This window comes from Papio anubis, chromosome 7, assembly GCF_008728515.1.
Source record: "Papio anubis isolate 15944 chromosome 7, Panubis1.0, whole genome shotgun sequence".
Taxonomy (NCBI): domain Eukaryota; kingdom Metazoa; phylum Chordata; class Mammalia; order Primates; family Cercopithecidae; genus Papio; species Papio anubis.
In genome coordinates this window covers 70,884,107-70,896,469 of record NC_044982.1, presented here as the reverse complement: position 1 = coordinate 70,896,469, position 12,363 = coordinate 70,884,107, and the positions used below count along the sequence as shown (strand labels likewise).

The 12,363-nt window shown below is 35.7% G+C and overlaps 1 protein-coding gene across 15 annotated transcripts in view; it reads right to left on the bottom strand.

Moving 5' to 3' along the window:
* The window catches only part of RALGAPA1 (Ral GTPase activating protein catalytic alpha subunit 1), a 276,848-nt gene that overhangs the window by 108,083 nt on the left and 156,402 nt on the right, over positions 1-12,363 (bottom strand). For all 15 annotated transcript variants that reach the window (XM_021941133.2, XM_021941130.2, XM_021941131.2 and 12 more), the window contains one exon: positions 12,200-12,268. In XM_021941133.2, coding sequence (XP_021796825.1) covers positions 12,200-12,268 — 69 coding nt within the window. The remainder of the gene's footprint in view (positions 1-12,199; positions 12,269-12,363) is intronic.

Here is a 12,363-nt window from a genome sequence, read left to right as displayed (position 1 = left end):
AGACTAAACTCAATCAAAAGAGAGAGTGGCTGAACAGATTAAAAAAAATAAAACCCAATGATCTGTTGCCTACAAGAAACACACTTTGCCCTGTAAAGACACACATCTACTGAAAATAAAGGGATGAAGATGTTTTACGCAAATGGAAACCAAAAAAGCAGAAGTAGTTACACTTACATCAGACAAAATAGATTTCAAGACAAAAAAGGTCATTATGTAATAATAAAGGGGTTAATTCAGCAAGAGGATAAAACAATTATAAATATGTATGCACTCAACACTGGAGCACCCTGATATATAAAGCAAATATTATTAGAGCTAAAGAGAGAGATATATGCCAATACAATAATAGCTGAAGACTTAAACACCCCACTTTCAGCATTGGACATTTCATCCAGACAGAAAATCAACAGAGACATTGGGCTTAATGTGTAGTATAGACCAAATGGACCTAATAGATATTTACAGAACATTTCATCCAATGGCTGTGGAATGCACATTTTTCTCCTCAGCATATATAACATTCTAAAGGATAGACCACATGTTAGGCCAAAAAATAAGTCTGAATATATTTTTAAAAACTGAAATAATATTAAGTATCTTCTCTGACCCCAATGGAATAAAACTAGAAATCAAAAATAGGAATTTTGGAAACTATACAAACACTGAGAAATTAAACAATATTGGCGGGGTTCGGTGGCTCACACCTGTAATCCCAGCACTTTCGGAGGCTGAGGTGGGTGGATCATGAGGTCAGGAGATTGAGACCACCCTGGCTAACACAGTGAAACCCTGTCTCTACTAAAAATACAAAAAATTAGCTGGGTGTGGTGGCAGATGCCTGTAGTCCCAGCTACTTGGGAGGCTGAGGCAGGAGAATGGTGTGAGCTTGGGAGGCGGAGCTTGCAGTGAGTCGAGATTGTGCCACTGTACTCCAGCCTGAGACTCTGTCTCAAAAGGAAAAAAAAAAAAAAAAGAAATTAAACAATATCTTCCTGAATGATCTGTGGGTCAATGAAGAGATTAAGAAAAAAACTGAAAAATATCTGGAAACAAATGATAATGAAAACACAACATATCAAAACCTATAGGATACAGTGAAAGCAGTACTAAGAGGGAAGTTTATAGCTATAAGCACCTACATCAAAAAAGCAGATAAACTTCAAATAAACAACCTAACAATGCATCTTAAAGAACCAGAAAAGCAAGAGCAAACCAAACCCAAAGTAAGCAGAAGAAAAATAATAAAGATCAGAGCAGAAATAAATAAAACTGAAATGGCAAAAATACAAAAGATCAATGAAATGAAAAATTGGGAAATGAAACAAAAATTGATTTTTTAAAAGGATAAACAAAATTGATAAACCTTTAGCCACTAAGAAAAAAAAAGAAACAAGACCAAAATAAAATCAGAAATGAAAGAGGAGACATTAAAAACTGATATAGCAGAAATCAGAAGATCAACAGACAGGCTACTATGATCAACTATATGCCAATAAACTGGAAAACCTAGAAGAAATGGATAAACTCCTAGACATATACAACCTATTAAGATTGAACCACGAAGAAATGTAAAACCTGAACAGACCAGTAACATATAACGAGATTAAAGCTATAATAATAAGTCTGTCACCAAAGAAAGGCCCAGGACCCAGTGGTTTCATTGCTAAATTCTACCAAACATTTAAAGAACTAATACCAATCCTTCTGAAATATTCTGAAAAACAGGGGAGGAAGTATTTTCAAACTCATTCTCTGAGGCCAATATTACCCTGATATCAAAACAAAAGACATCAACAAAAAGAAAACTACAGGCCAATATTCCTGATGAACATTGACACAGAAATCCTGAACAAAATACTAGCAAACCAAATTCAACAATACTTTAGAAAGATCACTCATCATGACCAAGGGAGATTTATCCCAGGGATTCAAGGATGATTCAACATATACAAATCAATCAATGTGATACATTTTATCAACAAAATGAAGGACAAAAACCTTTGTGATAATTGCAGTTGCTGCTGAAAAAAGCATCTGATAAATTCAACATCCCTTCATGATGAATACCTCCTCCCTACACCCCCAAAAAACTGGGAAGGAACATATCTCAACATAATAAAAGCCATATATGACAGACTCACAGCTAGTATCATTCTGAATGGAGAGAAACTGAAATCCTTTCCTCTAAGATCTAGAACAAGACAAAGGTGTCCACTTCCACCACTATTATTCAACATAGTACTGGTAGTCCTAGCTAGAGCAAGCAGACGAGAGAGAAATAAAGGGTATGCAAATTGGAAAGGAAGACATCAAATTATCCTTGTTTGCAGATGATATGATCTTTTATTTGGAAAGACCTAAAGACTCTATCAAAAAACTATTAGAACTGATAAAGTCAAATTCAGTAAAGTTGCAGGATACAAAATCAACATACAAAAACCAGTAGCATTTCTATATGCCAACAGTGAACAGTCTGAAAAAGAAATTAAGAAAGTAATGCCATTTACAATAGCTACAAGTGAAATTAAATAGTTGGGAATAAACTTAATCTAAGAAGTTAAAGATTTCTACCATAAAAACTGTAAAACACTGATGAAAGAAATTGAAAAAGACACTAAACAATGGAAAGCTATTCCATGTCCATGTATTGAAACAATCATTATTTTCAATAATCATGACCATACTACCCAAATCAATCTATAGGTTCAATGCAATCCCTATCAAAATGCCAATGACATTCTTTATAGAAACAGAACAAACAATCCTAAAATTTACATGGAACAATAAAAGACCCAAAAACAGTCAAAGCTGTCCTAGGTAAAATGAACAAAACTAGAAGACTCACATTATCTGATTTCATATAATACTACAGAGCTATAATTACCAAAACAGTATGGAACTGGCATAAAAATGGACACACAGACCAATGGAACAGTATAGAGAACCCAGAAACAAATCGTACATCTACAGTGAAGTCATTTTAAACAAAGGCAAATAACATACATTATGGAAAGGACAGTCTCTTCAATAGATGATGCTGAGATAACTGGGGTTATCCATATGCAGAGGAACAAAACTAGACCCCTAACTCTTGCCATATATAAAAATCAAATCCAAAAGCATTAGAGACTTAAATCTAAGACCTCAAATTATGAAACTACTACAAGAAAACGTTGGGGAAACTTGAGGGCATTGGACTGGGCAGATTTCTGGAGTAATACGCTACAAGCACAGACAACCAAAGTAAAAATGAACAAATAGGATCACATTAAGTTAAAAGGCTTTTGCACGGCAAAGTAAATGGTCAACAAAGTGAAGAGACAACCCACAGAAGGGGAGAAAATATTTGCAAAGTATCCATCTGACAAGGGGGATTAATAACCAGAATATACAAGGAACTCAAACAACACTACAGAAAAAATTCTAATAATTTGATTTAAAATGGGCAGAAGATCTAAATAGACATTTCTCAAAAGAAGACATAAATAAGGAAAACATATGAAAACAAGTTCATATGAACACATATGAAAAGATGCTCAACATCATCAGAGAAATGTAAATCAAAACTACCAAATACAATGAGATATCATTTCACCTCAGTTAAAATGGTTTTTTTCCCAAAATGAGATACCATCTCACACCAGTTAGAATGGTGATCATTAAAAAGTCAGGAAACAACAGATGCCGGAGAGGATGTGGAGAACTAGGAACACTTTTACACTGTTGGTGGGACTGTAAACTAGTTCAACCATTGTGGAAGACAGTGTGGCGATTCCTCAGGGATCTAGAACTAGAAATATCATTTGACCCAGCCATCCCATTACTTGGTACATACCCAAAGGATTGTAAGTCATGCTGCTATAAAAACACATGCACATGTATGTTTATTGCGGCACTATTCACAACAGCAAAGACTTGGAACCAACCCAAATGTCGATCAATGACAGACTGGATTAAGAAAATGTGGCACATATACACCATGGAATACTATGCAGCCATAAAAAAGGATGAGTTCATGTCCTTTGTAGGGAGATGGATGAAGCTGGAAACCATCATTCTGAGCAAACTACTTCAAGGACAGAAAACCAAACACCGCATGTTCTCACTCATAGGTGGGAACTGAACAATGAGATCACTTGGACACAGGATGGGGAACATCACACACTGAGGCCTGTTGTGGGGTAGGGAGACGGGGGAAGGATAGCATTAGGAGATATACCTAACATAAATGACGAGTTAATGGGTGCAGCACACCAACATGGCACATGTATATATATGTAACAAAGCTGCAAGTTGTGCACATGTACCCTAGAACTTAAAGTATAATAATAATAATAAAAATAAATAAAATGGGTTTTATCCAAAAGACAGGCAATAAATGCTGGCGAGGAAGTGGAGAAAAGGGAACCCTCATACACTGTTGGTGGGAATATTATGTTAGTACAACCACTATGCAGAACAGTTTGGAGGTTCCTCAAAAAACTAAAAAAGAGAACTGCTATATGATCCAGTAATCCTACTGCTAGGTATATACCCAAATGAAAGGAAATCAGCATATCTAAGCGATATCTACACTCCCACGTTTATTGCAGTATTATTTACAATAGCCAAAATTTGGGACCAACCTAAATGTCCATCAACAGATGAATGAAGAAAATGTGGTACATATATGCAATGGAGTACTATTTAGCCATAAAAAAGAATGAGATCCTGTCATTTGCAACAAGATAGATGGAACTGGAAGTCATTATGTTAAGTGAAATAAGCCAGGCACAGAAAGACAAACATTGCATGCTCTCACTGATCTGTGGGAGAAAAAAATGAAACCAATTGAACTCATGGAGATAGAGAGTAGAATGATGGTTACCAAAGACTAGGAAGGGCAGTGGGGAGTACGGGGTAAGTGGGGATGGTTAATAGGTTCTTAAAAAATAGAAAGAATGAATAAAATATTTGCTAGCAAAACAGAGTAACTACAGCAAAAAATAACTGAATTGTGCACTTAAAAATAACTAAAAACATATAATTGGATTATTTTGTAACACACAGAAAAGATAAGTGCTTGAGGTGAAGAATACCCCATTTACCCTGATGTATTATGTACTGTATGTCTGTGTCAAAATATTACATGTACTCTATAGATATATACACCTACTATGTACCCAGAAAAATTTTAAATAAATAAAAAGATGGGGAAGATCTCTATGAACTTACGTATTATGAATTTCCAAGATACACTGTCAAGTGAAAAATCCAAAGCAAAGACTATCTAGGCTTATGTGTAACAAACAAGGAATAAAAGACAATATACGTGCATCTGTTCATTTGCGAAAAAATAATCATAGGATGGATGAACCATAGACTAAAAAAATAAAAACAACAGATGGAGGAAAGACCCTACACTGCATACAAACAGAAAAAAGTGACCTGAACTGAATTTCAAATTAATTATATAAACATACTGAAGTGGGAAAGGGGGAATAGGAAGTAACCCAAGTAACTTATGAACACATTTTTCGAACAATAATCTCTCTTGGTAAAGACAATAAGAACTCTTAACTATAAAGAGGCATAAGTTAATAATCTTAAAAAATAGAATAGCACAAAGAACTAAACATATCCAGATAAATAATCAATATGGAAACCAGATTCTTCATTGCTGGAGCAGGGAGTTACAAATAAGGAAAACGGGGAAGGATGGACTGAATCTCGTGGTGTTGGATTAGAAGTGGAGGTGTCAGACTAGGGCCTGTCGGCGGGGGAAGGGGAGGGAGAACATCAGGACAAATAGCTAACGCATGTGGTGACGGGTTGACAGGAGAAGCAAAACACCATGGTACATGTCTACTGATGTAACAAACCTGCACATTCTGCACATGTATCCTGGAACTTAAAGTAAAGTAAAATAAAATAAAATAAAATAAGAATTGGAGGTGTTGGTGTGAACTCAAGGTTTTTAATACTTTTAATTAGATACCGTCTTATTCTACCTGTGCTGGCATTACAAATACTATACACTGGGTGGCTTAAACAAGAGAAATTTATTCCTCACAGTTCTGAAAGCCAGAAAGATGAAGATAAAGGTGGCAGTCAATTCAGTATCTGTGAGGGTCCTCTTCTGGCTTGTAGATGACCACCTTCCAGTGTATCTTCACACGGTGGATATAGTTCTCTTCTTATAAGGGCACTAATCCCATTGATGAGGGCTTCATCCTCATGACCTAATTACCTCTCAAAGGCCCCACCTCCAAATCCCATGACACTGGGCATTAGGATTTCCATATATGAACTTCAGGAGAGACACAAACATTCAGTCTATAGCAGACATAGAGATGGGGGTGTGTGTGTGTGTGTACGTATGTTATGTATTTCCTAGCTGTATCTGCCAAAGGGGCCTTAAGAAACGATACCCCAATAGCAATGTGCATGCCTAGTTCTTAGATATTGATTTCTAAATACCATTTGCCACTTAATGGAAGCAGAGTTTCTTGGGGAAATGGGTAATTTCAGGGCTGGGACAGGGAAAGCACAAAGTGAGTCTGGAAAATTGTGTGCTGACAGAAATTAAAAGCATGCCCCCAAAATAATGGGAATTTATGAAAAAGAAGCCACTTTGAAGGGGCTCCCACTGGCTAAGCATGAGACATTTTGAGCACCAAAATAAATAATAGTTAAGGATTACAAATCATTGCATAAAATCAGAATCATGAGCCCACACTGAAATAAGATGAATAAGAAAGAAAGGAGAGCTCTTCCTTATAAGTGGAAAGCTAACTAATGAATGTAGAAAGAATGATGAATTAGGAAATCATCATTTGGCAGCTACTGAAACAGTAATTGTTTCTGGTAAGAGTCATTAATGATTAGCAAAACCAGTTAGTGGAAATTTAAGGAGCCAAATATTTATATAGTATAGTCTCAAAGTATTGTCTAACAAATACTAATTCATTGAAAAGGGTTAAATAGTAGCTTTACAGTGGAAACACCTGGCAGACACAACCTTAATCATTTGACTAAAGTTAGCACCAATCAGTAATGAAACAAACTGACATCTGTGACACCTGATAAAATGTATTAAGAGGTACACAAAATCTTCTGATGTATTCCTGCCAAATATGCCTAATTTAAATCCAATAATGACAAACCTAATCGTGCTGAAACACAAAGCCAAAATGCAGGACATTTTATACAGTAACTAGACTATATTCTTTAAAATGTCAAGGTCAAGAAATAGAGAAAGATTAAGAACCTGTTCCATATTATAGAAGGCTAAAGAGACATTATGACTGCATGTAAGGCATAATTTGGGAATTTCTTTTGCCCTAGAGGACGTTAGTGAGACAACTAGTGAAATATCTATATAATACAAATGTATCACTAATACTAATGCTAATTTCCTCATGTTGATAACTATTTTGTGGTTATATAAGAGAATTGCTTGATTGTAGGAAAAATGCAATAAAGTAGTAAGCAGTAATACACTTCTCTCTGTATTTCATACTACATACAAAGGGATACAGCAAATGTGGTGAACCAATATAAAGAATTCTTTGTACTATCCTTTCAACGTTTCTATAAACTTGAAATTATGTTAAAAGGAAACAATTCCACCATAAAACTCAAATGGAAGCTCTCAATTGATGTTTCTAACTAAAAACAATATGAACGTTGGCATCTATCTGTCAAGCACAGATTCCAGTCTTGGCTCTGATTATCTAGTAACAATTGAGTGACCTTGGGCAACTTAACCTTTCTAAGGCTCAATTCTCTATGAAGAATAGGGATTAAAAAATATTTATCAAGATTATAAAGTTGTTTTGAAGTTGAAATAATGCATATAAAGTACACACTGCTGGCACGTGATTTTTTTTTTAAATCACTATATAAATGTTCTTTTTGCTTTATTTTTATTGAATTTATCTTTTAAAACTTGTTAGCCCAAGCCCATATTCACCAATAACAATGAGCCATTTGAGAAGTCTAAAAACTCCTGGCCCATATACAGTTTATTCAAATTCTTAAACATTTGAGGTTAAGGAGCAGCAATCGGAATACCATGCTGATAAATGCCTCCCTATACTGGTGGCTTATATAAGATTAAGAGTTCCTAGAGAAATAATAAACACAATTAAAATGCTTCAATATATCTATTTGTCCATACGTAGTGTGCAAGCTTCTAATAAAAGATAATAAAACCCCAATTCAAAAAAATTAGAAGATACTGGAATGCAACACAGTGGAGAAGAACCAGTGGATTTAGGTAATATTCTAATGTTTATGACACAGAGAGGAATGTAATTCTAAAGACGTTTAAGGGCAGGTGTGCTGGCTCATGCCTTTAATCCTAGCACTTTGGGAGGTCCAGGCAGGTGGATCACCTGAGGTCAGGAATTCGAGACCAGCCTGGCCAATATGGTGAAACCCTGTCTCCAACAAAAATACAAAAATTAGCCGGGCACGGTGGTATATGCTTGTAGCCCCAGCTACTAGGGAAGCTGAGGCAGGAGAACTGCTTGAACCTGGGAGGTGGAGGTTGCAGTGAGCTGAGATCACGCCACTGCACTCCAGCCTGGGTGACAGAGCAAGACTCCGTCTCTAAATAAATAAATAAATAAATAAGATGTTTAAGATAAAGCATATTTGAGGCTGGGTAGGGTGGCTCACGCCTGTAAACCCAACACTTTGGGAGGCCGAAGCGAGTGGATCACGAGGTCAGGAGTTCAAGACCAGCCTGGCCCATATGGTGAAACCCTGTCTCTACCAAAAAAACCCAAAAAACAAAAAACTAGCAGGTGTGGTGGCATGTGTCTGTAGTCCCAGCTACTCTAGTCCCAGTTACTTGGGAGGCTGAGGCAGGAGAATTGCTTGAACCCAGGAGGCGGAGGTTGCAGTGAGCCGAGATTGTGCCACAGTACTCCAGCCTGGGCAACAAAGCGAGACTCCATCTCAAAAAAAAAAAAAAAAAAGAAGAGTGAATGATAGGCTGGGCACAGTGACTCACACTACTAAAAATACAATAATTAGCTCAGCATCGTGGCGTACACCTGTGGTACCATTTTGGGGGCTGAGGTGGGAGGATCACTTGAGTGTGGGAGGCGAAGGTTGCAGTGAACCCAGATTGCACCTCTGTACTCCAGCCTGGGTGACAGAGTGAGATCCTGTCTCAAAAAAAAAAAAAAAAAAAAAAAAAGAATGAATAAAATCTGAGATCAAAAAAGTATTTTCAGGATGATTTGATTTTGTCTTCTACATAATTACTCTCTCCTAGACCTGGTGTTCTTCCTAGGTTTCCTACTAGGCCTTTCAGTCACTTTTACTGAATCATCTTTCTCTGCCTTCTCCTTAACTGTTATTCTTCAATGTGCTATACTTTGCTGACTCATCTTACTCTACTATATTGCCTTAAGTGATTTCATGTATTCTCACAATGTTAATACTACTCATGTACTGACAATGCCAATAATTTTATTTTCAGCATCAAATTTTCTAATCAGGTATATAATTGCTTTGCTGGTGGTCTCCACCTGGATATTACTTTTTATATGCAACAAACCTAAAACTGAAACTCACTGTTCCAACAAAGCTGCTCCTTCCTGTATTCCTTACCTTGGTTGTGGACTCGACTTTCTGTGTACCTGTTCTCTATTCCTTTAGCCTTGGTTCAGAGCATCATCCTTTCTTATAAAGATGATTTTAATAATAATCACCATATTTGACTTTTAAGTCAACTTTCACATTTTCTCAAGTGATTTTTCACAAATCTGGTCATATTTTAAAATAAAAACCCTTCGAAAAAGTCACTTTCATAGAAATCCCACGTTCACAGTGTGACATCCAAGGCCCTTCATAATCTGGCCCCTTCCTATCTTAGAAGTTTCATTTTCCCAGCTCTTAACCATTCACTTCACATTCTAAAATATGGAACTGCCTAGTTGTTTCTCCAAAACAAATCATACTATTTTATAGTCCCCAGATTTACACATGCTATTCATACCACTTGGAATAAGTTTCTGATTCTACTGTTTGTCTCTATTTATGTCTCTATTTAACTTTAAAAGAATTTTTCCTAAATAAGCTTGTGGAAGGTTATTGTGGAAGGGCTTTTCCACAATAGTTAATTACTTCTTTCTCTATTCTACCTGGTATCTTACACATTTTTCTACTTTTTATACTAAGTATTTATTACATTGTGTTGCCTCATTTGTGTCTCTAATTTTTAAATTCCATGAGAACAGGGAGTATCATGTTTATCTCTGTTTAGTGCCTAGCAGAATGCCACACTCATATTTTATGATAAAAAAAAGTTTAATAAATTTAGTGGGCAAGAAAGCAAAAACTTAGAAGTATAGCTTTTTCATATTAATAGCTAGATTTCTGGAAGACAAAGATGATATAGAAAAAGATGAACAATTAGTTATCCACATATTATTCATAAACTGGATTTGGAATTCTAGACCATAGCCTGCGACACTAAAGTGAAGGACACTTTGCTAAAAATGGAGTCCAGATGAGGTAGCTCATGCCTGTAATCCCAGCACTTTGGGAGGCTGAGGCAGGTGGATCACTTGAGGCCAGGAGTTTGAGACCAGCCTGGCCAAGATGATGCGACCCTGCCCCCTACACACACACACCTCTACTGAAAATACAAAATTGGCCACGCATGGTGGTGTACACCTGTAATCCCAGTTACTTGAGTGGCTGAGACACGAGACCCACTTGAACCTGGGAGGCAGAGGTTGCAGTGAGCTGAGACTGCGCCATAGTACTCCAGCTTGGGTGACAGAGCAAGATGACTCTGCCTCAAAAAAATTTTAAAAATTTTAAATCAAAAAAATAAAAATGGAGTATATGTCTCTTTTAAAGATGAAGAAGATGATGATGAAGTATTTATCAAGAGCTAAACAATCTGTTCAAACGGTGTTTAAACTGAATATGAAGGGAAAGAATAAAAAGTTTTGCGGTAAACACATGAAATCAGTAAGAAATGATAATGGCCGACAGTAGGAAAGGAAAAAAGTATAAAAGCCTCATGTATGCCACACAAGAAAATAACTAGGAATAGGTCCAGAAACATAACTACAGCTTCAGATTTCTGTAAATTAATAAGAACATAAGCAGTAAATAAAACATACTTGAGATTTCAAAACAATATGGTTAAGGGGAGACCTGGAGAATAGAACTCAAGATTGAGATGTGACATGGGAAGAGATGAGAATAATTCTCAGAGGAAACTAATAGAATCTAGAGCAGCCTTGTCTGATAGAACTTTGTGCAATGATGAAAATGGTCTATATTTGCCCATGTGGCTATTGAGCACTTGGTATTTGCAAACAAGGAATTACATTTTTCATGTGAACTTTAAATTTAATGTAAACTGAAAGCAATAAGCAGTTAGCAGCTACCATAGTGAGCAGCACAGACCTACAGTCTCTACAACATTTATGTATAATGTCAGGCATATGATTAAAAAATAGACATAACAACAGGAAAATGAAACTCATAGTCAACAGGAAAAAAACTCAATAGAAACGGAGTTAGTGATGACACAGATACTGGATTTAGTAGTCAAGGACTCTATTTTAATTATTATAAATATGTTAAAGTATCTATAAGAGAAGATGTATATAATTGAAGAAATGCAGAAGTTCAGGTAAGATATGAAAACTTAAAAACAAAACAAAACAAAAAGAAACTCTAGAATTGGTAAATATAATATCTGAAAAAATTAAAGAACCCTTATAATAAATTTACTGAGGTAAATGACACCTAATAGACTGTTTTTGGCAGACAGAGGAGATGTCTTCTTTTAAGTGACATATCTCTACATATTATATCTTTACTTTCTATCTATACAAAAACAAGTGGCTGCCTTTAGAGGTGATGAATTCCTCAGAATTAATAATCTTCCGGCATAGGTAAGAACACAATTTGGCAGAATGTAGTGAAATAGAGGTAGACAGAATGTCCTCTAAGGTTCATTACAATCTTGAGACTGAAAGATTTTATCAAATGGCAATGAAATGTGAACCAAAATATAATTTAGTTATACTTACATAACAGAAAGACATTTCACACTATAGTTGATTCTGAACAAAGATAAATTTTTACCATGTAAATATACATACCATTAAAGTTTTAAAATACAAATACTTTACTAAATAACCACATATTAATCATCAAACAAAATTTAAATTACCCTCTTGTCCATTTCATAAGATGAAGCTTCTGTACTTGGTAAAAGATGGGTGATAGTAGCTATTAGGATCTGTAAGCAAAAAAAATTTTTTTAAAAAGGAGCTCTATATATGTCAAATTAATGGTACATTCTGAAACTTAATTGTTAAATGCTGAAGTGATACA